Source organism: Botrytis porri (assembly GCF_014898465.1).
Source record: "Botrytis porri strain MUCL 3234 chromosome Unknown BPOR_011, whole genome shotgun sequence".
In the NCBI taxonomy this organism is placed as follows: Eukaryota; Fungi; Ascomycota; class Leotiomycetes; order Helotiales; family Sclerotiniaceae; genus Botrytis; species Botrytis porri.
Window position 1 is genome coordinate 915,362 of NW_024066085.1, and position 24,518 is coordinate 939,879.

General features: G+C 41.7%; 7 protein-coding genes across 7 annotated transcripts; 4 read left to right on the top strand and 3 right to left on the bottom strand.

Moving 5' to 3' along the window:
• Nucleotides 1-7,802: 7,802 nt before the first annotated feature.
• EAF01_008309 (uncharacterized protein) lies at nt 7,803-9,908 on the bottom strand (the record flags this gene model as incomplete). The annotated part of the gene is made up of 5 exons (XM_038916565.1): nt 7,803-8,416; nt 8,511-8,674; nt 8,722-8,942; nt 8,992-9,486; nt 9,555-9,908. The coding sequence occupies 5 exons, from the start codon at nt 9,906-9,908 to the stop codon at nt 7,803-7,805; spliced, it is 1,848 nt and encodes a 615-aa protein (XP_038767927.1).
• A 1,640-nt stretch (nt 9,909-11,548) lies between these two features.
• Nucleotides 11,549-13,480, top strand: EAF01_008310 (uncharacterized protein). The gene is made up of 4 exons (XM_038916566.1): nt 11,549-12,070; nt 12,154-12,611; nt 12,658-12,856; nt 12,905-13,480. The coding sequence occupies exons 1-4, from the start codon at nt 11,915-11,917 to the stop codon at nt 13,292-13,294; spliced, it is 1,203 nt and encodes a 400-aa protein (XP_038767928.1). The 5' UTR covers nt 11,549-11,914; the 3' UTR covers nt 13,295-13,480.
• Nucleotides 13,481-14,307: 827 nt separating this feature from the next.
• On the bottom strand, nt 14,308-15,729 carry EAF01_008311 (uncharacterized protein; the record flags this gene model as incomplete). The annotated part of the gene is made up of 1 exon (XM_038916567.1): nt 14,308-15,729. One exon carries the CDS (start codon nt 15,727-15,729, stop codon nt 14,308-14,310), a length of 1,422 nt encoding a protein of 473 aa, XP_038767929.1.
• A 235-nt stretch (nt 15,730-15,964) lies between these two features.
• EAF01_008312 (uncharacterized protein) lies at nt 15,965-17,491 on the top strand (the record flags this gene model as incomplete). The annotated part of the gene is made up of 3 exons (XM_038916568.1): nt 15,965-16,286; nt 16,378-17,228; nt 17,282-17,491. 3 exons carry the CDS (start codon nt 15,965-15,967, stop codon nt 17,489-17,491), a joined length of 1,383 nt encoding a protein of 460 aa, XP_038767930.1.
• A 646-nt stretch (nt 17,492-18,137) lies between these two features.
• EAF01_008313 (uncharacterized protein) lies at nt 18,138-19,281 on the top strand (the record flags this gene model as incomplete). The annotated part of the gene is made up of 2 exons (XM_038916569.1): nt 18,138-18,620; nt 18,673-19,281. 2 exons carry the CDS (start codon nt 18,138-18,140, stop codon nt 19,279-19,281), a joined length of 1,092 nt encoding a protein of 363 aa, XP_038767931.1.
• Nucleotides 19,282-19,561: 280 nt separating this feature from the next.
• Nucleotides 19,562-20,511, bottom strand: EAF01_008314 (uncharacterized protein). Its single transcript, XM_038916570.1, has 3 exons — nt 20,234-20,511; nt 19,985-20,170; nt 19,562-19,888 (listed from the first exon to the last, which is right to left on the bottom strand). The coding sequence occupies exons 1-3, from the start codon at nt 20,286-20,288 to the stop codon at nt 19,707-19,709; spliced, it is 423 nt and encodes a 140-aa protein (XP_038767932.1). The 5' UTR covers nt 20,289-20,511; the 3' UTR covers nt 19,562-19,706.
• A 1,734-nt stretch (nt 20,512-22,245) lies between these two features.
• Nucleotides 22,246-24,481, top strand: EAF01_008315 (uncharacterized protein). Its single transcript, XM_038916571.1, has 2 exons — nt 22,246-22,625; nt 22,688-24,481. Exons 1-2 carry the CDS (start codon nt 22,571-22,573, stop codon nt 24,421-24,423), a joined length of 1,791 nt encoding a protein of 596 aa, XP_038767933.1. The 5' UTR covers nt 22,246-22,570; the 3' UTR covers nt 24,424-24,481.
• The last annotated feature ends 37 nt before the right edge of the window (nt 24,482-24,518 follow it).

Sequence of the window (24,518 nt, forward strand, 5' to 3'; positions counted from 1 at the left end):
CCAAAATTAGCTCGTGCTGGGGTGATTTTCGTGGTTTCCGTTTCCGATGTATTATATGCGAATTGTGCCATGGGTAATAGTTCTACCCAATTGTCTTGTCGATAATTTATATAGCATCTAAGATATGCTTCCATTGTCTGATTGGTCCTCTCTGTCTGACCATCGGTTTGTGGGTGAAAGGCTGTTGATAGCTTTCTTTTAACACCCATTAGTGCTAATAAGGTAGTCCAGAATTTCGAGGTAAAGAGCTTGTCTCTGTCCGAGATTATCTCATCTGGTACTCCATGTATGCTTACTATGACCCTAAAGAATACATATGCTAGTTGCTCAGCAGTCCATGTTTCTTTGAATGGTATCATGTATGCAAATTTTGTCAATCTGTCTACTACATTGAGTATTGCGTCGTACTCAATTCCTGTAGTAGGGTCTTTCGAGAGTGGTAGTTTGACCACAAAGTCCCATGTAATGGACTTCCATGGCTGAGAAGGCATGTCTGGGGTCTGGAGCTGACCATACGGAGCATGTCGTGATGACTTGTTTCGTATGCAGGTGTCGCAACTTCCAACAACTTCTTCAACTATCGTTCTCATTCGTGGGAAGTAACTGATTTCCCGGATTCTTGCAAACGTCCTTGCAATTCCTTGATGTCCGTGTGCCGGCAACCCATGTTGTTCCGTCACAAATTCCTTAGTCATTTGACTAGGAATGTATACTTTTTCGTGGAAGTATATAATCTCGTTTTCTATCGTGAATCCTGGTTCTATTGTCTTGCGTATGCGTATAGCTGTAGCATCCTTGTCGTAATGTGATTGGATTTGGCTTCTGAGATGGTTGTCTTCCAATATATGAGTAGCTGCAAGCTGTGGTGCATTGTAAACCAGTGATTCGCCTTCTTTTTTAAATATTGCGTATGATTCGTACGACTTATTTTCTTGGTACTCTGGTTTTCGGCTAAGAGCGTCGGCTCTAGCGTTTTCTGATCCTTTAACATATGAAATTTTGAAATTGTAATTGGCCATGGTCTCCGACCATCTGACCTGTCGTCTGTTTAACTGCTTCGTTGTGGTGAAGTAAACCAAGTTCTTATGATCTGTATACACCTGTACTGTGTATTTTGACCCTTCCAAATAAACTCGCCATTCTCTAAATGCATCTACTATCGCAAGTAATTCTTTGTCATATATTTCGTAGTTCAATTCGGCTGGTGATAGTTTTCGAGAGTAGAATGCGATTGGTTGCTATTTCTTATTTTGACCTGGTTGGCTCAAAACTGCGCCTATAGCAAAATCTGAGGAGTCCGTCTCCACTATGATTTGCTTCTCAGGATCGAATGTCAACAGTATTGGCTCCTCGGCCACTGCCTGTTTGAGCGTTTCGAAGGACTCCTGCGCCTTGGCGGTCCATTCGAAGCTTCCTTGATCTTTTCTGGTTAACGTGGTTAAGGGTGTAGTAATCCCTGAATAACCCTTGATGAATCTTCTGTAGAAGTTGACAAATCCCAAGAAGGACTGTACTTCTTTGATTGTGGTTGGCTGCCTCCATTCGAGCACTGCCTTAACCTTGTCTTTGCTCATCTTGAGCCCTTGGCTTGATACGGTGAATCCTAGAAACTCTGTTTCTGTGACGTGGAATTCACATTTGCTTAGTTTGCATAGCAAATCAACTTTAGCCAAACATTCGAGGATGTTGCTGACGTCTTTGACGTGTTGAACTTCGTTGTTTGAATATACTAGAATGTCGTCTAAGTAGCATATACAACAAGTGTCCAAATATTGTGACAGCACATTATTCATAAGCCTCATAAATGTTGCTGGTGCATTGGTTAGCCCAAATGGCATAACCTGGTATTCGTATAGCCCGTATCTGGTTTTGAAAGCGGTTTTCCATTCTTCGCCTTCTTTTATTCTAATCAAGTGGTAGCCATTGCGTAAGTCCATCTTGGTGAATATCGTTGCTCCGCCTAATCGATCTCTTAGTTCCGTAGCTAATGGAAGTGGATATCGATCCTTTTTGGTAAGCGCATTGAGCTTTCTGTAGTCCACAACTAGTCTCTTAGTACCATCCTTCTTGGGTACCCACATAGTTGGACTTGCCACTTGGGACGTGGATTCTCTGATCCATCCCTTGGCTGAGTTGTCGGCGATATATTCTTTGAGCGTCTTTAGCTCATCGGCTGACATTGAGTAAATTGGGGTGTGCACAGGCATCTTGCCTTCCTCCAATATTATCTCGTGATCCCATGGCTTGTGTTCTGGTAAAGCCTCATGGTTCTCTGGTTCTCTAAAAACATGTTTATATTTTTTGTACTGTTCGGGTATCATAGGCTCCTTTGCCTTGATTGCGATTTCATGCCGTGTCGTTGGCTTCTGCATTTGTAGAGGAGGTGTACTGTCCTTCGCTCTTAATGGAGGACCCTGGACTAGGTGTCCTACGTCGCCGGTGTTGTTCGCGTTCAACTCTCCTTGGCGCGTGTTACGTCTCGCGGACGCCTTGAACGTGTCGTCGTGACCGTTCTTGCACTGATCAAATGTCACTGTTTCTTGTGACCAATCTATTCTAGGGTTGTGTGCCTTCAACCATGGCATGCCCAAGATGATCTGTTGTTGGCCCAATGGCACAACGTCAAGCTGTATAACCTCTGAGTGTTGGGTTATGCTCATTCGTACTGGTCGTGTTTCTTGAGAAACGTTCCCGTCAGATCCTGCTAGCTGTCCGTCAACTAACTGCAATTGGTAGGGTTCTCGTTTCTCTTGGAGTGGAATTCCCAGGTACTTTGCAGCTTCTGGTGCAATAAAATTTCCTGTAGCCCCTGAATCTATCATGGCTGGCTGTGTTTGTCCATTTATCTTGACTCTGCAGTATATTTGTCCTGCTTGTCCTGTAGCATTCAGCTGTGGTGTAATTTGCTCATCTCCGTTTTCCTGGATGCTTTCATCGGCAAATGTTACACGTCGAGGCTCTTCCTCTTCTAGATAGACAGCGCTTGTCCCTGATCTAGCTCTGTCATCAAGTAAATCCCTCCATAGGGTGTACCGGTAGTTCCCTTGAGTGACTTTCATTATCGTACCCACAACTGGTGGTGGTAATATGGCTTGAGCCTGGACCCGGTGTTCTTCCCCCACTTTTCTGCATAAAAATAGAACCTGATCCTCATTTCTTTCAGATGTGTGGTGATAAAACACTTCCCATAGCTCTCCTTTGTCTGGCCATTGGAGGTGGTCGGTACTGATCCTTTCTATGAATGATGTGTTCGTAGTGATTCCAAACCATAGAATTCGATGCTGATCGACGTACCGAACCTCATACGATTCGCCCTCTTCAGCGTCTGTTACGCTGAGGTCCTCGTTCATAGTTCCTTCGTCTGTATCTCCAAATTTCCAGATACGACGGTTCCATTGGTCAATTTCCCGAATAGACCATGATTCTCCTAACTGCGGGTCTTTGTTTACCCATGAGAGGCCTTCGACCTCTTCTTCTTCTTCGTAAGCTGGTGGTGGCGTGGCTAGCCCTGTCATGCTAACAGCACACAATTGTGGCGTGAAGGTGGCATTAAGTTGGCCCTTGCCGAACTTATTCTTAAAGTTGCCCTTCTTGCCCCCTGTTCTCTTGCTTCGACATTCTGCTGCCCGATGCCCTGCTTTCCCACATTCAAAGCATAAGTTATTTTCTCGTCTTCGTTTCTTTTCCGGATCATCATTCCCACCTTTGTGGTGCGTAGCGTCGAGTTCCATAGGGTCTCCATATCTCTGTGGATTGTAACGTGGTCTTCCCTCATTCTTGCGGTAACGCTCTTGCTTTTGATTTCCCTGGGGTTTGTATGATCTTTGACTTTGTCGATATCGGTAAAGACGATCATCTGATTCGATGGAGTCCTGGATTAGGTCGTTCAAGTCTACACTCTCGGCAGATCTTTCTAACTCCAGTCTGACTTCTGGTTTGAGTCCTTTACGATAGTGACTCATAATGGCGGTTTCGTCCCACTTGGTTGTTCCCGCATATCTTCGGAATTCCGTAGCATACTTCAATGCTGATCCTGTCTGCTTGAGGTTGAAGATCTTATCTTCCGCTACCTCTAGCTCATTGGAGTTCCCGAAGATTCTACGAATCTCTGTCTTAAATCCTTCAAAACTGTTGAAGATTGTTCGAGTGGGTTGCATGCGATCCTGGTCGTCATGCTCGAAATAGTCGCGCAGGTATGGCTGAATCCATTTGCCTGCCTCGCCTCTGAGGTATGACACGGCCCAAATACTCTTAGATTCCTTTTCGGTGAACTTGTCTTGGTTGAATCTAAAATAGATTTCGAGTTGTAATAGGAAGGTGTCGAGTTCCTGTCGACTTCCTTGGTACTTGTCTGGTAAGGCAATCTTGAGTGTTTCGTTGATGGTGATCTCCTTGGGAGCATCAGTCATTTCGACATCATCGAAGTTGCTTGCTGGGGCCTGTTGGCTTCTGGAAGAACTGTTGGCTGCCATACTGGCGGTTGGTATTGAATCGGTACTTGAAGCAGAAAGGGTGCTCAAAGTGTTTCGGGAGCTGCCTCTAGGGTCACGTGGAAGTGGCTAGAGATCTCTCGAGGTGGTTTAGACTAAACTTCAAGTAGGAATTCAATAAGGTTGGTAACTGGTTGCAATTCTCGTAACTATAGTAATGGAACTAATGATTGTTCTTGAGCACGAAGCTCCATATTATAATGAAACTCATTCTGTTATATAGACCTTCGTCCTCTGGAGCCCCTGGGATCCGTATGCTCCTGGAGCCCGTAGCTCCCCAAGGCTCCCTCACGTGACACGCGAATGTGTCATGTGATGTCTGTCGTAACACTACTACATGTACAACCTTACTATGTATATGTTTTTATTATTTATATAAAATATTGAATTAAATTGAATTAAAAATTGAAAAAGCGATATTATAATTTGAAATTCAAATTTGAAATAATTGAAATAAACTAATTTAATATTTTGAAATAAAAAAATAAAAAAACTTAAAAATTATAGTAATAATAATAATAATAATAATAATAAATAAGATATCAAATACTTATAGAAAAAAATATTTATTTATTAATATATTTTATAATATAATCAAAAATATAAATTTTATTCAATAAAATTATGAAATTATATATTATATAATATAAAATGTTTGAAAAAAACTAAAGCTTTTATTAAAAATTTGAAATTATATTGATATTAAATTCTAATATTTTTTATAAAAAATATTTTAAAGATTAATTATTAATAAAATAATAAATTTATAATATTTAATTTCATTTTTAAGTTATATAATATTAATAATCTTTAAAAAAAAATATATATATATATTAAAATTTAAAATTCATTGATATTATGTCTAAATAAAGATTTATAAATATAATCAGTAATTTGATTTAATCTAATAATAAATATAATATAAATATTTATTAAATTTTTTTTGAGAAATTTTAATTTTAAATATTTTTATTATAAAGTTTTTAATTAATTATTAAAGAATAAAACTATATTGATTAAATCTTGATTTAATAAAAAATTTAAATTTTGAAAATTTGATTATTAAATAACATTAAATCAACTTTTATTTGAAATAATTGTTTTAAAAAATAAACTAATAATATTTCGAATTACAAAAAACTTATTTCTAAAGAATTTTATTTTAAAATGAAAGTTATATAATTAAACTCTCATTATATATAATAGAATTAAAATTTAAATGATTTTAAAAATAAAAGATTTTTTTTAAATAATTTCCCTTAATAAATTATAACTTTATATATTTTAATTTCTAATATAATTTTTAAATCTTCAATATTAAATATAAAATTTAAATTCATTTTAAAATATATTTTTAACTTTTCTAAAATAATTATGTGACACTTTGCCGTAGAAGAACTGCGAGAGCAGGGTACAATTTATCCTTAGAATCTACAACTACAGAATCGAGAGCAAAGCGCTCATGGAGCGCACCTATATACTAGCTATGTACACGTGAGCGATCGCAGTTGCGATTGAGGCCGATCCGTGACAAATTATAAATAAATAAATAAAATCTAATAATCTATATTAAATTTAATTCTTTTTACTTTTTTGATTTTTTTTGATTTTTTTATAATATTATTGATATCAAAAAATCTAAAAAAATCTATTATAATTCTAAAAATAGATTTTAATATATTATTTATTAAGAAATTATATATTAAAATTCTATATTCTCTTTATTCAATTATTTAATTATTCAATCAATTCTCAATTTAATAATTTGAAATCCTTAAAAATCTAAATTAATAATATTAGTTAATTATAGAATTGAGTTTTATATTATTATAATGATTTTTAAATTTTAAATTGATTTTTATTTTGATATAAAAAAGCGTGCATATAGTAGGGTCGTGCATGTAGTAGGGATATCGGTTATTGTCAGTGTACAGTTTGTCCTCTAAAACCAAAAGCTACGGTCTACCCAAAGCAGAGAAAAGTCAAACGCAAGATAGCTCTGGCATTATGAGTACGATTCAGCAACTCGATCCATCCAATCTTTCCGTATCGTATATTTCTACTACTACTGAACCAGATACTTCGGAACACATATAAGCTTTAGCTACATATAGTCCCACGCTCCAGCACAACAGAACCCATCCATCCATCCATCCATCCCAAAGACTATTCCCCAAGTCTCGGACCCTCATTTCCCCGCAACTCACACACTAACCTCTATAGATATAACCAAACCTCCTATTCTATGTATACCTATTCTTATGCGAATACTATAAAACCATAGCTTTGTAACTTAATCTCTCCTTTCTCCTCTCTCCTTACAATCTCGAATAAGGATAAGAACAAAAACACATGGTTCTCAAAGCACAAGAATCAGGATGAGAGGAACTCCCTCCGCAAGTTCTTCTACAGTAAGCCAGAGAGCTTTTGGGGAGTTCATCATGATTTACTGTGATATATATCGGAATATTCGCAAAGTCTTTATTCGGGGCGAAAGATAGAGAAAAGATAAAAGAAAGAGGGGAGAAAGCTTATACGATGATTATCAGATTCTCTAATAATTATATCACTAGAGATTTTTACACTATATATATCTTTTTCTATCTTCTCAAATTCATTACGATTGTTATTCTCATTATTCTACCACTTAATGAACCAAATAGATGAGAATATTCAGGTTGCATATCCAGGTATTCTCTCATGAATTGACACATTCGTCAAGAAAATGATTCAAGAGATTCCTCGTGATGATACGAGGAAATTGCAACTAGAATTTATTCCTCGAACCCTATGTTCTGACTAGCTATCGATCTTCTCCCTTTTATATTTATGCTCGTCCGAAGACTCACATACGTGCATACATGAATCCTAATACGTGTCGTCATCTCTCCACCCAGAAAAATGCATTTCGATTTGCATCTTCGAAGCTCAAAGTTCGAAGTCTGACTTCTACGATGCGGCAGTGAAAAGCAAGTGCAATATCCAAAATCCCGTCCTATTTTCGAGATGAAACTACAACAAATATTCACCACTAAACATCATCATTCTCAAACGGTGATAGATGTAGATGCTTCAGAATTCACATATGTACCTAGACATGAAAAGGTTCGATAGTGGTTAAATAGAAAACGCTAATCATTGGTATCAGTAGGGTATTATCATTCATCATATGTACATTCTCTCATTACTCCCACGAAATCGCCATCCGACTGGAAGATCATTCCAAAGTCTTTCTTTATCTTAAATTCATCACCCATTATGGCTCCTTCCCGAGGATCACGAGCCGAATTACACAACTCTAACACAATGACTTCACTTCTCTACCACAACACTCTCTGGAACAAAAACGCCTTCGCGACTCTCACTTCTACCCCCCGCCAATCTCTTTCTCTCTGCCTCCTTATCCGCATCCCCCATCTCAGCAAGTCCATACCACGTAATAGTAGCTAGACCCAACAGCGCAGCCAAGCAACTAAACACCAAAGCCACAATTCCCTTTGCCGTAAAACCGGCAGGCAACGGACCAGGGGCTACATTAGCACCTTGCAAATCCAAGTAATCTTCTGTGTTACCAGCCGCGTTACCTGTATATGGTACACCATGAGCTTGGCAAGCAGCGATGTGATCTTGTGGGATAGTGAGAGATTTTTGGAGTTCGAGAGGGGCTTCGATCATCGTAGCGATGAGACCCTGGTCGACGTGCCATTCGATGTGGCAGTGGAAAAGCCAAACACCTGGGTTATCGGATTGGAAACGGAGAACGAGGTAGCCGGATGGACGAAGAACGACTGTGTCGCGACGCATGGGAACGGCTGGGTAGGATGTTTCTGTTGTGTTGGTAGAATCGAATGTGCCAGCATCTTCATCGGATCTTTGGATTACTTGGAAGTTATGACCGTGGAGATGGAAGGGATGTTTTCCGGAGTCTAGAGGGTGTTAGCGGAGTACTTGTAAATGAAGTTTGCGACAACAGGATGGATATCAGGTGATCGGGTTTGCTAATCATGGGTTAGTACTTACCAAGGTTGTTTACGACGATTTCTATTGTTTGTTGGTGGTTGAGGACAAAAGAGTGAGTGAACTCTCCATAGACGGCAGCGTTTGCAGCATCATCTCCAGTGGACATAACTGAATATAAAGTGGGAACCTTGGGAGAGACGTATGTGATGTTGTTGAAGAATGCACTGTCAAGAGTCAGAATTGCGATATAAAAATGATAAAAATCACCTACTATGGTTTACCATTTCCAAGCACATCCATGACTACATCAAGACTAATAACCTGATCAGGTTCTGGGAGTAGCGTCATATGATCGTAAGGTACTAGATTGAAATCATCAAAATCGTTGTACTCGTCCACAAATGCAGCATCCGGAAGGGCTTTGGTATTATCGTAGACCAGCCACCCCGTTCCATTCCAATTCAAGTCGTCAGGAACTACGTCAAACAGGGACTAGAATATTTTAGCAAAGACTCTGATCCATATCAAACATTGTATTTACCGTATCCATGCTTGTGACAAAAGCAAAATTCGTTGAGGTGTCATTCTTGGTGGTGAGTAAGAAGCTACATCTTTGAGCTGCAGCGATATATATAGATTCTGCCTCTGCCTTCTCAGTATAGACGCCATCGACTTCAACAATGGTTATATTATGGCCTTCGAACCAGATGTACTGACCAGCGAAAGCACCAATGTTGACCATGCGAAACAAGTAAGTCTTCCCAGGTTGTACCGATAGAGTAAGGTTTTGAGTATCATTGAGAAGAACGGCTTGAGGAACAGGCTCCGCTCCGGTTGGATTTTCCACTCCGATAAACTTAGGAATCCAGACTTGCATCTCTTCATGGTACCAGTCTGAGACTGAGAGGACAAATTCCTCGTCAACCTCACCCGCATATGGGAAGTTTGGGTCTGTGACAATGAATGGGGCTCTCAGTCCGTCTGGATATTGCCCTCTGTCGTGGGAATGATACCAGTAAGTGCCTGGTTGGTTGACCTGAGATAAGTTTAGCGGACGCTCACAGTATAACCTTGTTTGTTTTTGATATATCATGGCTAACTTACAGTAAAATTGTAAACAAATTGTGAACCAGAGGGAATTCCACATTGAGATACTTGTGCAGGTCCATCCATATAAGTACTGCCATTCATAAAAAGACCGTGGAAGTGAAGAGTTGTAGTTTGATTGCCAAGTTGATTATCAACGTTAACAACTACTTGATCCCCAACATTTGCCCTCATGATAGGTAATGGCCATTGTCCATTAATGCCAATGGTTGGACGTTCATAAGCGCCATCGGGGTTTGCTCGTACCCAAGTGATGTTGAAGTCATAGGTAACAGTCGCTGCTTCTGCGAGGAGTGAAAATGCAAGAAGCAGCGCCGATAAGATGGGGAAGAATGATAGAGAAATTGCCATTTTCAAATCGAGTAATGAGTGACACTGTCAACAAGGTGAGGATTGAACTTTGGGTCGAGACGATTTTCTCTCAAGACTTCGAACTATTTTGTAGGTGAATACTCGAGAGCTCCCAATGTCAACCCAAAACCGAGATTGTCAACCACTCGGGTAATGAGGGTAGCTGTTGACGGACGATGGAGTGAAGTAAGGAAGTGGATACCCGAAAGCCCTGCTGAGGAGGGGAGTTTGTAAGTTTGCAAGGGCTAGCTAGCTAATAAAAGCTAACGATTGATAAGATGATCTGATTAAATATCAAACGTTATCGTAATCGATTAGTGACACGGGCTGAGTGGAGTATGCTCCGAATCAAGGAAGGCGTAGTAGAGAACCGAGCCAAGACAATAATCTAGGCTTTGTTTACGAAGAAGTCGCGGTACATTTTCCCAATTGCAAGAAGCTTTTGACCCCCGGTGGCTGCAGTTAAACAACAAGTAGAAACAGAAACGGTAACGTTCTAACCGAATACGTGTGCGAGAAAAAGACTGAAGTGATCGATATCAGAGCTGTATTTGGTGATATATGATCAGATATCCCGGAAGTCACTTAGGCCGAAATGTAAGTTGTAACTCGATGAAGAAGAATGACACCAGCATTAGAAATCAAACATTCGTTATAGGAAAAAGATGTGCTGGTGTACAGAATCCAGAGGCGCTCGATTTGAATTGTACGCATGCAAGGTCAAAACTTAGGAGACGATCTGAGTATAGACTAGACGGGACGCAATTGAGGAAGTGTCAGTTGATGGGTACAATTTGATGGAATCAACGATTGCCGTTCTAACGCCTCAAACTATCCGTGTGGAACGTAGAAGTGGCAGCAAATCCGCGTGATACCGTGCAGAAAGGAAGAAAGAAAAAAAGAGAAAGAGAGAAGAAAGGGAAGAAATAGCTGCAGGGAGATATGCTTGATGTTTCGATGCAAAGCGGTGTCTTCGTACTAGGTATCCATGGATATTCACACGCAAATTCGAGCACAGCGAATCCACATCGATTCCTTATCTATGAATCTTTGATGATCTGATGATCTGATAAAGATCACATCGTTCCATTTCTTCCCATCCTACCGAAAATTCACTAAACAGACTCGGAATTCATCGAACTCGATAAATTACCTAGCTCGTGCCACTAAATACTAAAACAGTTATACCAGCTAGGATACCAGCTATAACCCCACGGGCGTACAAGCTCCAGTTCAAGCTTTCGGGTCGTACAGCATTACCTAACCGTAAAGCTTAAAGGCCTCGTGCGGAAATAACCCAGAAAATAACCCAGATAGTTCCGCAAAAAGGAACACGGTAGGAGATGATGGATTCTTATTAATACATTGCTTCAGTCGTGCTGTGGATAATACGATAATACGATACTCAATGAATAAATAATAACTACACACATGTAGGTATCGATTGAATTCCGTGACAAGTAACAAGTTCGTACCGCCCTCGTATGTTCATGGTGTCTACGAAGTAGTTAGTAGTAAATCATGCGTAAGAATCACTTTTAACCTCGACCTCTTTACATCAACCAATCAACATTTCCGGGTGTCATTCCAAATCTACAACCTGCCAATACCAGGCTAGCAACAATCTTTAAAGTTTTCGTATAATAAACCCTGGAATCTTTTTTTCTCGGGGTTTCTTTTTCCAACACGCATTAGAGAAGCAATTCACTAGCTACTAGCTAGCTTAAAATTGAAAGAATTTTATCTGATGGCTCGGACCCTCCCTAGTGTCTAAGTGTTATCAGATCCTCGTTTCTTCTTATCAGATCCTTCCGCCATTTCCCTTTTCCCTCTATTCCCTCTTTCAATTTGAATGGAAATACAGGATACACGGCATCATCCTTCCATCATTTGAGAGTTTGATTTCTCTCCAAAAGTTTGGCCTTTCCCTTCTTTTGTTGCAGCGCGCAATTGTAACTACACGATCCTTTGAAGAAACAAAAATTATCGCTGCTATCATAGCGAAGATGACTGTCAGTGTTTTCTCGGTACCAGTGTTCTTCGTTGTATTTCGAGAGTCTCTGGAGACGGTCGTCATCGTTTCCGTTCTTCTTGCATTCATCAAGCAGAGTTTGGGAAACTCTGATCAAGATGCGACATTGCGCAAGAAGCTTTTCCGACAGGTAAGATATCTGATTGTCCATACGCTCCACCTTTCCGTATTAGATTGTAATGTTGCATTTGATCTCTAACGGGTAGCTTCTAGGTAATCTGGGGAGCTCTATCAGGTCTTCTCCTATGCTTGATCATTGGCGGTGGTTTGATTGGGGCTTTCTATGGAATTGGCAAAGATGCCTGGTCCAGTACCGAATACTATTGGGAGGGTTCATTTGCTATTGTCGCCTCTGTGATCATCACTTTGATGGGAGCTGCGCTACTCCGCGTGTCCAAAATGAAGGAAAAGTGGACAGTTAAGCTTCGCCAACACTTGGAGCCATCAGAAGATACAAGAAAACGAAGATGGTATGCTAGTTGGCTTGACTTCAAAAAGTGGGGAGAAAAGCACTTCCTGTTCGTTCTTCCCTTCATTACCGTCCTCAGAGAAGGACTTGAGGCCGTTGTCTTTGTGGCAGGTGTTTCTTTCTCTACGCCTGCAACAAGTATCCCACTCCCGGTCATTATTGGACTGATCGCTGGATTGGCAGCAGGATATGTCATCTACAAGTAAGTGAACCTGGTCAACCTTGCTGGTCAGACTAACACAGCACAGAGGTGGAGCGACATCGAAACTTCAAGTCTTCTTGGTTATATCTACATGTCTCTTATATCTTGTAGCTGCCGGTCTTTTCTCAAGAGCAGTCTGGTTCTTCCAAGCACAAAATTGGAACGATGCTACCGGAGGCGACGCAGCAGAGACTGGAGCAGGACCGGGTTCTTATGATATTAGGCAGAGTGTGTGGCATGTCAACGTAAGTTAAATTGACACCATCAGCATACGCTTTTACTGACACCTGTAGTTTGGCAATCCTGAATTAAATGGTGGTGGCGGATGGGGAATTTTCAATGCCATTCTCGGCTGGCAGAACTCCGCAACATATGGCTCTGTCATCTCATACAACCTCTATTGGCTTGTGGTCATTGTTGGATTCCTCTTAATGAGATATAAGGAGGTGAAGGGCCACCTCCCACTCGCTCCAACACTTAGCCCTTATCTCGCACCCGTCACAACTGTGAAGGGTTATATTGCAAACATGAAACAACGGGCCATTTACAAGGATGAAGAGGCCACGTCGAGCAACGAGGTTCAAGAACATAGAGCCAGCAGTGAGACTTCATCGATGGCTAAAGATCCCGAGAAGACTATAGATACAGTAAGAGAGGTACCAGTTTGTACCATTTCAGGCTGAACTGCTTAGCTGGTCGAGGTAAAATGCAAAAGCCACACTGTGCATGAAATTTGGATGACATAGCACTAGCTAAGTTCTCGGATGTAGACTCTTGCAATGATGAGGTTGGGACATGGTAATGAAACAATAAACCATATTCAGAGATGATGAAGCACATCAATATCGAAATCCTCCATCACATGCTTATGTTGAAAATGTTGATTTTTCCCTAAAATTGAGTGCTGCCTATTACATGAGCTGATGTCTTCGCTCTCAAGCCCCACGCAAATCGAACAAGTGCAAGCTCTTTCAACTATCGAGGTCTCGCATACAACATCAACATCCTCAGATCTAAGCCCAACTCGCAAAGAGTCCGCTTGAACATGTGGGTAGGTAGCTAGCATTTCCACTATACTATTACCAGTGAAGCTCTATGATGCCGCGCGTGAGAATCTTCCAAACACAAATTGCTATCCAGATATACCTCAAAATACCCATTCCAGAAACGTGTCTCGACTATCGACTATCGAAAAAACACTATACATTTATCTAGACCGAGAGTTCGGTATACGAACCCCGTGGTAATGGAAAGCCAACGAGTCTTGGAGTTTAAGATTCGTGAAATTCGAAGGACTATTGTTGGATATGGTATGTATGTATGCATCATGTTAAGCTTGAACGAATGGCTAGAGGGAAACATGGTGTATTTTTATTGTTGCAAGATAATTCAGGTAAGCAAATGATTTGAGTATTTAAGAGTTGAGAGATGACAATCAAGGATTATCTAATTGGCCAAGACCATGCTTAGCGTTGTTTCGGTCCCGACCAGTTATGGGAGTGTTACTTTCAGATGTTGATATTCACTTATCTTGGGATACCTACCTTGGTAGGTACCTACTATGTAGTTATCCGGTTGATGTATTAATAATGTACATTGTAAAACTAAATGCGACAATTCTAATTTACTTGGGTATCTTGGAAAATATAAAATCGTAAGCTTGGTCGAAATGCCCTGGATGCATACCACATGGTCTTTAGTCTCCTCTGGACCCTACCATAGATTCCAGCTTGCCTGCCAGAACCCGATGCTTTTTAATAACCTCTGCCCATTCTTCATCGTCGTCCTCATCCGCATCAGATTGACCCTCGGCTAGTTCTTGCTGGTCGACTTTACTTCCCATACCCGCAAGAACAAGGCTGAAATCGCCTCCCAATCGTCCCAAACTACCAGCACAGTAAAGAACTTGAGTGAGCAAACTATCTCTACCACTTTTGTCCCTGACATTAGGTAGATAAAGTTTCAGAGTTTCCTCCAACATTCCCACTAATTGAAGTGGAAAAGTAGTTAGGGCACTGGGTAACGGACCCAGCAACTCGTTATCTTTTTTCCCTTGCGTATTGTTTTTAACTCCGTCTGTTATGACTGGAGCTGTCGGTGGTGGAAATATAGAACGGAACATGGAAATAATTGCAAAACTCTGCTCCCGGAATATCTCAATATAGCGTTTTAAATATTTTTCCGTCTGTTGCCCTGCATCGAATCTGTTTCCTCCTGCCATTCCAGCTGATGACATTAACCGCAATGATTCCTGATCAGCGAGATCTCGTAAAGGACTGAGTGCATTGAGCATAGCTGTAAGACTGGCAAGGCGACAAACGAGGAATAAGGAGCCCAACGCCCCTTCCCGTGTTTGTGAGGAGCTTGGTACGGATGTAGAAGGATCCAGTTCGGGCGCAACACGCCGCAGCCAAGATATTGTACGCATAGCAGCCGCAAGTTTGAGAGAGGGTTGGCGCAAGGAGTATATGAGGTTTGTGGCCATAGATTGCATTTTCTCCTCCGCTTGTAAGGATACACTCGTTATGAGGGGGGAAGTAGGGTATAATGCGTGTAGTCGTCTGATGTGTGCATTCAGATCTAATGCGGAAGCATAATTTAATGTATTGTTTTCTCTACCAGTCGTACTGCTAGCAATTGTGTTCGAAGAGGATATCGCGGTAGAAAGTAAGGTAGGTAAGTCGAGAACATCCGCGAGCCTGTCTACGTTTCGTGATAGTAAAAGAGCTTTACGGCGTCGATCGAGGACATCATTCTCGATTCGATTGTTATAATTTTCGCTGAAATGAATAGCTGCATCTTCTAGCTTGGGAAGGGCATCTCGTAAGTCTGCGATGGCCTTTGCAAGAGTAGGAAGAGTAGTCGTGAGTGTCGATAGATGGTCGGAAGATGCGATGACTGATTTATGAGAACGCTTGGATAAAGCTTGTAGAGATAGAAGAAGAGAGTGGGATGTTTGGGAAAGCGATTGAGGTTCGGATGTATTCAGTGAAGAGAGGGGAAGGGTAGAGAGTCGATTCAAATAGGTGGCAGTTGTGGTATCGGTCGATGGTGGTGCTGGTCGTGGCGACGGTTTATCGAAATATGGAATGAGAAGCTCATATAACGGATCTGCCATTTTGACAACAAAAACGACACTGGCTGAGGTTACTTTGTAATTTTGTTTCGTGGTTGGAGTGAAATGAAATAAAATGTTAGGAGTAATGATTAATGCTCACCCCAAGAGGAGCTTCAAAAGTACGCTACTGCACTCCGAGCGGGATCTTCACAATCCCCCACACCACATCGCTTCCTTTGAATCTGCGGATTGCCAATGGAGAGGAGTAGATTATCACTTCGAGATTATATTCAGAATGTCAGAAACTTTCATGCCGAATGTCGAGCAACCGAGGACACTACAGGATAATGAAATCTCAAGCTTCAGAGATGTTCATATCCCCGGAGGTCATTCAGACTCATGTTATGATGTCAGCTGTTTGACAGGTTCTATTCGCTCAATTACACGTGCAGACAACTCTATATCAGACTCCGCGAAGCAAAAGGACTATCGTCTTATGGTTCCTGGGTTGTGTCACCCTCACATCCATCTTGATAAATGCTTCTTGTTATCACATCCAAAATATGCAGATCTAGAAATCAACGACGGTGAATTTTCCGAGGCAATGAAATTAACTAGTTTGTCTCTCTCTGAATGTTTCATCAATCATCAAGTTGATATTGCCATCATAACACATTCTTAGCTTGTTCTAAATTCTATATGTTCTAGGTGAAGCCAAGTCACGTTTCGAACATGATGACCTTATGGAAAGAGGGAGAGCTTTGATTGAGGAGAGCATTCGATTCGGTGTCACTCATATGCGAGCTTTTGTTGAAGTAGACTTTGGTGTTGGGATGAAATGCTTGGATGCTGGATTGGCATTGAAATCGGAATTTCATGGCAAGTGTCATATTCAAATATGCGTATTTGCCCAGGACCCAATATTCAGTCCCGACTATGGATCTCGATCAATGACAGATTTGCTGGAGCAGGCAATCAAACAACCCGGGGTCGAGGTGATTGGGAGTACCCCATACGTCGAAAAAAGTTTTGCCCTCCAAGAGAAAAACATTCAGTGGACCATTGAGACGGCGAAATTAAACACATTACATTTGGATTTTCACCTCGACTACAATCTAGATTTGAACCAAAAGCCTGCTATTCATACGGTAATTGAACAACTTCGTAAGACCAAGTGGCTAACCGACAGAAATATCGCAGGCTCGAAATTTCGAACTGTTGTGCTTGGTCATTGCACTAGACTCACACTCTTTGATGAGAATGCCTGGCGGAATCTTCGCCTTGAGATAGGTGATCTACCTATCTCCTTTGTCGGATTACCTACATCGGATTTGTTCATGATGGGTCGGCCTGCAAAGGACGCTGGTGGGAGTAACAGAGCAAGGGGCACACTCCAAGTGATTGAAATGATCAAGAAATACGACCTCAACGCAGTCATAGGAATTAATAACGTCGGCAATGCTTTCACCCCCTACGGTAGTTGTGATCCTATGAGTCTTACAAGTCTGGGTATGGGAATTTATCAAACAGGCACGAAGGCAGATGCCGAGATCTTATTGGTAATGGTACCTCGATCGACAGCAATCAGAATACTACTAATCGGAAAATATAGGAATGCGTATCTACAAGAGCAAGAGCAGCAATAGGTCTTGATATCACGCGCGACCTTAAGCTGGAGGTTGGAACTCCTGCGAATTTTGTTATCTTCGGTAAGAACGAAGCCCGAGATTTCAGAGCAAGAAAGTCAATACAGGAGTTGGTGTATGATGCAGGCGTTGAACGAACGACTATTTTTGAAGGAGAGGAGGTCAGTTCTACATGATACTACGGATCATTCACCTCGTTATCATATCATGTGTATATCGATTCCACGTGGCAGTCTAATCATTCATTTCATTCACGTGAACAGCCGTGCAAGACATTTGTTGCCGAAGTCAATTGAATCATGACAGGATCTTGAGAGAAATTCAAAACGTGGTAAAGTACAAAACAATAATTCATCAAGTGCAACATGATTATCAGCCTCTTGCAAATGAACGAAGCCGTAATACAAACCGTAATATAATGGTCGAAAATACTCTTGGAGTATTCTCGAGTAAGCTCAATATAAATACCCCATACAAAGATATCATACACATCACCCCTGTTCCACTTATCTGTCTCGGTTAAAGATACTTATTAATTAAATTTAAACTGTGATTGGTTAATTCTCCCGGATCTTACCAGTGTACACTTCAGTTTGTTGGGACAGGAAAGTGGAACCTTTTTACTATTTGAGACCCCTCGGTCGGTCGTTACAGACCTGCCTACTTCATCGTACATACATAGATACATAAATATCTCGACTTCCGCATTACAACAAGGAGAGTTAGATTCGCTCCTAAACACACTCGGTGTGTTACGACAAGAAGATTATTATCTTCTCGTCCCTTTCAGATATAGCCTAATTTTCGACATATCATTTTCCGATGCATGATCCATTCCCTATCCCGCCATGGCAATGGCTTAGCCAGGCCGTTCAGCCTTTCGCCAACTACTTTCACTTAACTACGCTACCTCTCCACATTCACGAAGTTGTCGGATCATTTTTAGCATACACTTTTATAAACAAAGTCGTCGCACCCCAAGTTTCTATGCTCCTGTTCCCCGAGAAGTACTCCAAATTTTCGGCAGAACGAAAGCTCAACTGGGATGTACATGTGGTCTCACTATGCCAGAGTTCTCTTATCAATATCCTGGCCCTATGGGTAATGTTTGCGGATGAGGAGCGCAGCAACATGACGGCACAGGAACGTGTTCATGGATATACGGGTGCTGCCGGCATGATTCAGGGTCTGGCAACTGGCTACTTCCTTTGGGATTTGATGATTACCCTCCAGAATCTCAGAGTTTTTGGAATTGGAATGCTGGCACATGCGACGAGTGCTCTATTGGTTTTCTCTTTTGGTTTTGTAAGTCCCTGCAGTTCCCGAGAAACAAATATTGCTAATAGATCCCCTACAGAGACCATTTGTTAACTTTTATGGTTGCACATTTATTCTTTACGAGCTTTCCTCTCCCTTCCTCAACTTCCATTGGTTCTTCGACAAACTCGACATGACCGGATCTAAGCCCCAACTCTACAATGGAATTGCCCTCCTCTTTACCTTTTTCTGCTGCCGACTTGTGTGGGGAACATATCAATCGGTTCGTGTTTACCAAGATGTATGGAGATCTATGCATAACCAGCCCGCATTCTCTGCTTCTATGAACCTTGATGCACTCGCAAATGGGACTGCCTCTGCAGTTGATGCAGCAGCAGGTCATAGTGCAGCTCCACTCAAAAATGACATTATGCGCTTTGCCGACGACGAATTTATTCCTCTCTGGTTAGGGTTCACATATTTGGGAAGCAATCTTGTGCTCAACACCTTAAACTTTTACTGGTTTGGAAAAATGATCGAGGCCGTTAGAAAGAGATTCCAGCCCGCCAAAGAAGGCAGACAGAAGGACAAAGCTATTGCCATGAAGAGCACTGGTGCTAATGGCAAAGTCAAGATCAGCGTTGAAGAGAGCGAGGTTCGTAGACGAAAAGGGTTGGACGATGACGAACCAATTGCGGCAGTCTCGTAGTTTTGTTTGTGTATATGTCAGAGTGTGGAGAATTGCATGGTTTTAAACAACTGGTAATTGGCGTTTGTGAGGGCTTCCACTCGCTTGGTGCATCGAAAGTTCATGATACTTAACTCTCTCCTTCTGTATTCGAGAGTCATTAGGCTTCTTTCCAACTAGAATTATCCTATACATAAAGACACATTTTCACCTATGATTTATGTTGCATTCACATCACTTTGATTGTGACTAGGTTAGTCTTCCTCTCACACTTCAACTTTAACGAACAGCCAGTTTTGTTTAGGGAATAGGTTTGAACTCCAATGTAATAAAATTATGGTATAAACAAACTCCCTATCTATCCCAAATAAGATTCGACCCATCTGTCCCTAACCCAAACCAGCGCAAAGAGTAATTTGACCAGAAAGAAACACCTCAAAGGGCATTCACTTATCAGTATAGCCACCAGCCTGGGGACCAGCAACCATTCCTGGCTGAGGTTGATACCCCTGTGCACCGGCGTTCTTCTCGAGGAGAATATAATCCAGTTCCTTGCTTGTTTGCATCAATTCGCAGCAGGGACAACAGTAGGATGCCATGCAGGCGCCACAGCCGCTTCCTTCGAGACCTTGGGATTGTGTTATTGTTAATTCCTTGACTGAAAGTAGGAATGGGAGCGGAGAGCTATGGGTCAAGTGTCACATATGAATAAGAAGAGACTAACCGTGTTTCTGCTGCATGTTTTGACGATCAAGCATTTGCAATACGAATGATAATCCTCCAACGGGAGCAAGAACACACCAACCGCAGCACGAGCCGTTACAGGAAGAATAGTCAACATCGTTGCCATGATTGATACGGTGGTGATTGCGGCCGGAGACGAAGCAGGGACAGCACCATGCTTTCATGCCTGAAATGGTTTATTAATATGTTGGTTTGGAATGGTACTTGAAATTGAGATTGGGAAACGTACAAAGATTAATGGGGGAGCAGCAAGCCCAGAAAGAGCTTCTGTATGAGGTAGACATGGTGGAAATGGGAGAGTCGTGGTGTGAAAGTGGTATCAAAAGATGTACGTAAAGTTATAGAGGAATTGTCAACGAGCGATTGAGAAAAGAAGAGCAGTTTATGTAGGAAGAGGTAGTCTGAAGGAATTGAAAAATATAATTGGAAAAGTAGGATCACAAGCTATATTTGAAGTCATCTCTACATTCCCTCACAGGCATTATCTAGCATCCATTTCCACATTACAACATTGCCGATGCACTGGGCTTCCAAATTAGAGTAAAGGATCAACAAAATAAGTTTCGTCCCATTTGGCCATAAAATGGAGCACCCCTGTCAGCCTTGTACGGATTCCGCTATTAAATACGATTATACGCTCGATACAGTATAGTGTTACGTTCGAATATGATTGTGCTCTCTGTTTCTTGCGAGCCTTAGACCAATTCTGCAAAGGAATACGCGATACGTTATTTTAAGGTTACTCAAAGGATAGACTAGAAAAGAAAAATTTGTGAGACTTGCACGATGATCGAATGCCGGATATGTACCTACGAGGGAACCTGTCATATTCGCGAGAAGGATATTAATTATGGGACATTATTTCTATTCCACAACCTTTATAATTTAACTATGAATCAATTGTTCGATATGAATCCTTACACTAGCTGTCTGCTGTCAGGGAAAAGACTGTTCTGACTAGGTCCCTAGAATGTTGGTAGGGAGAGACAACAACACGGCGTGTTGCCGTCCACTTTGTGCTTACTGAACACTGCACTCTGCCACAAAAATTCATAACGGTATGCAACATAACAATAAGAATTATTAGTATGAAAGGTGGAGAGCGATAGACATTAGCAAGTTAGGAGACCTCAGCCTCGTGTCAGATCTAAGAATATCCACTGCTAGGGAGGCTCGGTAGGTAGGATAGGGATCAGATGGTAAGCGAGTAAGCTTACCATACATATGGTGGACCATTGAGACAACTTCAGATGTAAGATGAGATGACCTTCATGTTGTTTCGAACGTCCCTTATTGTTCCTGTCAGGATTATCTCTTTCGATATATGGCTAGAGGGGTCGTTGAATTCAGATTCGAGGAGGTGAGAGGAAGGTATAGGGTAGAATACAAAAATGAGTACAAATGTTAAATTGGATATTGTATTGTAAATTGCCTGCTCAGTATAAAGATACTGACTGGTCTTTGGTGTTCTCCAAATATGTTTTTGAGTTGCAGGCATCCCCAACACACCTTCGAATGATGTTCTGGACAATTTTCAAACGAGAATGATCTTTAGTTTTTTATTGCTGATATATTTAATTAGTCTCAGGAGAACGGGCACAATTTGAACTGCTGCATTTTGAACTTGCTCACTCAAGCCTTTCAATAACGGTTTGTGTAGTCGTCGTCTCTCACCACAATCATAGTCTACATGGTAGGAATGGCTAGCAGGAACATGGACGGCTTCATGTGCTGTTGCCAAAAGGACAAATTGTCTCAACGGCTATGAACTGGAGCATATACTATGATCAAGGAGGATGAGGATGAAAGGAAGATAACATATTGTAACAGGTCCGCTAAAGTATACATTAACAGATTGGCCAGCATACCGTCGTATGATGTGGTATGTGAGGTAGGTTTCTAAATCGATTATGCCCGTCATCATCAAATGTCATTTAGTGACAACACTATTTTTATGGCGGACAACTCAATAAGGTTGTACAGTCACATCAATGGCACCATCACTGCATTTCTCAAGATATTCATGTCGAGATCATATCGTAGGATTCCCAATATCAGATATTACCTGAGTATCGTTTGAAGATGTGAGTGGCCTGAAATGATGATGCAGTTTGAACCATAAGGCGAGGCTACTCATCCATACCCCTGTGCACGAAGTATGTACGAAGTAGTACCGGAAATTGTGGGGAAAACTTTATATTCATCCATCGTCAACTTGAGCATATCAACATTGTGATGATGTTGGATGTGCGAGACAAGATCTCGATAAAAGAACAATTCCTTCTAACATGATTTGAATAACTTCGATAAGATACCCCAATATATTATTCCACTTTTCTTGCGGGCTCCGTCTCTGAGTTGAGCATCGGAAATCATCAAAAAAAATCGATTTTGGGAAATTAGGTGCTGTTGTTGGATTGTGCCTAAATATGTCCATATTGCCGACCTCGGCTGCTCCTTCATCCCTTCAAAAGACATCGTTGATCTACTTTAATGGTATAGAGTTTCAAAATATCAATCAATTGTTCTTGAAACGTCTCTACTTCGAAGAGCTTGACGGTGGATCATGGGAAGAGTGAAGTCAATGGCTCGGGGCCCATGGTCCTTGGCAGATTCGTATGGTACGTTTGTTGATTGCTGTTCTGCGTAATTCCCAACCACGGCATCTAACACGCATCTACAGATTTTATATCCACCTTCCTCAACGGATCCATAACCCGCAGATGTCCCTCAAGCGCGAGCCATAGTTCCGTAACACAAGTTGGTAGACTGGCATTCAGCACGTCACACTCATCACCCAGGCATCGTATCGGAACTCGCAGATCTGGCAAACAGACAGGCCTGCATCAGGAAGGACGGAACAGATGGTTTCACGACTATTTCACAACGCATCTTCCCTCTTCATCTCTTCATCCCGATTCTCGGTCGAGCGGTCCGCACCACAAATTGCCAAGATCGGCCTCAACACCACATACGCCCGGCTCAGGTCCTTCTCCAGCTGCCGCTCCACCAACTATTGGAACATCTAGAGAACTCACTGTCGTGCGAATACCTCTACGAAGCGCGAAACATCATTTTGGAGTTTCTGTTTCCCGCGGTACGAGACCATACAATGAAGATACATACCAGGCCGGAACGATAGAGATCCCAGCATTTGCAAAGCGGGCTCCTATCAGTCTAAATCGCTCGAATTCCAAAAGCATCACAAGCGGTGGTACATCGGCAGATGGTGCGAGTGGAGATCCACAAGTTTTCTATTTCGGCGTGTTTGATGGGCATGGGGGAAATGAGTGTAGTGATTTTTTAAGGGAGGAGCTACACAAATATATCGAGTCAACAGCAGAAATATTTAAGCTTCCTTCAAGTTTAGACAAGAAGGCGAAAATTCCCAATTCGGGCACGTCTGTGGCAAGCAAGGAAGGGCAGGATGATGGATCAGGAACACCGATCTCTCAGCAAATTTCTAATAAAATTAAAGCGATTGAGTTGGAAAAATCACTTGTTTCAGATTGGAAAATAACAGTCGGTGGATATTTCCGCCGTTTCAAGCCAGAATATTTCGATCTTCTGGATTCTATGGAAGGAGAGCCAATAAGGAAACCTGTTTCGATCGAAGCAGCCTTAATGTATGCCTTTTTGAAAGCAGATTTGGATTTTATATCAGCACAAGCCCGGAAACCTAGTCCGGATGATAATAACACCGACTCGCCTTTGAATGCGGATGAAATCCTAGGAGAGCCTGCGCGTTATTCCTCTCCACATCGCATTGGAGGTCCTACGCGATTTGTTGGCGGTTCCACTGCTTCAGTTGCTATGATATCTACCCCAACGCCGACTCCTTTCTGGCATCCATCTTCTCCTTCGACACTGATGGTCGCCCACGTTGGTGATACTCGTATAATACTTTGCGAGACCTTGACCGGGTTGGCCAAACCTGTGACTACCAATCATCATCCAAGTTCACCAGTTGAAGGAGGAAGACTAAGACGATATGCTGCGACATTTGTCACAGATTCATTTGGGGAAGAGCGCATGTCTGGGTTGGCTAATACAAGAGCATTCGGTGACATGCGTTCCAAGCGCATAGGCGTTTCTGCCGAGCCGGAAATTAGACGTGTAGAGATATCCCCAGCTGAATATAGCTTTTTGGTCTTGGTTTCCGACGGTGTCAGTGGCACTTTGAGTGACCAAGAAATTGTGGATGTTGTGAAAGAGGCGAAAACGCCAGAACAAGGGGCGAGAGATCTTGTTAGTTTTTCCACAGAAGTGAGTAAAGAAGGAGACAATGCAACATGCTTAGTTGTTAGGCTTGGGGGCTGGGAGAGAAGAATTGAAGGCGGAATGGGAAGTATGGGGACGAAGGAGGTCAGAGATTATAAGAAGGGTGACGCGATGGATCCTAGGAGAGCTAGAACTTAGGATTAATAGTACATATAGACTCTATAGCTAGAGTCAAAAATAGTATATATTTAACATGTGCCCGTCGCAAGTTACTTGCGATTGCCTTTGAGTTT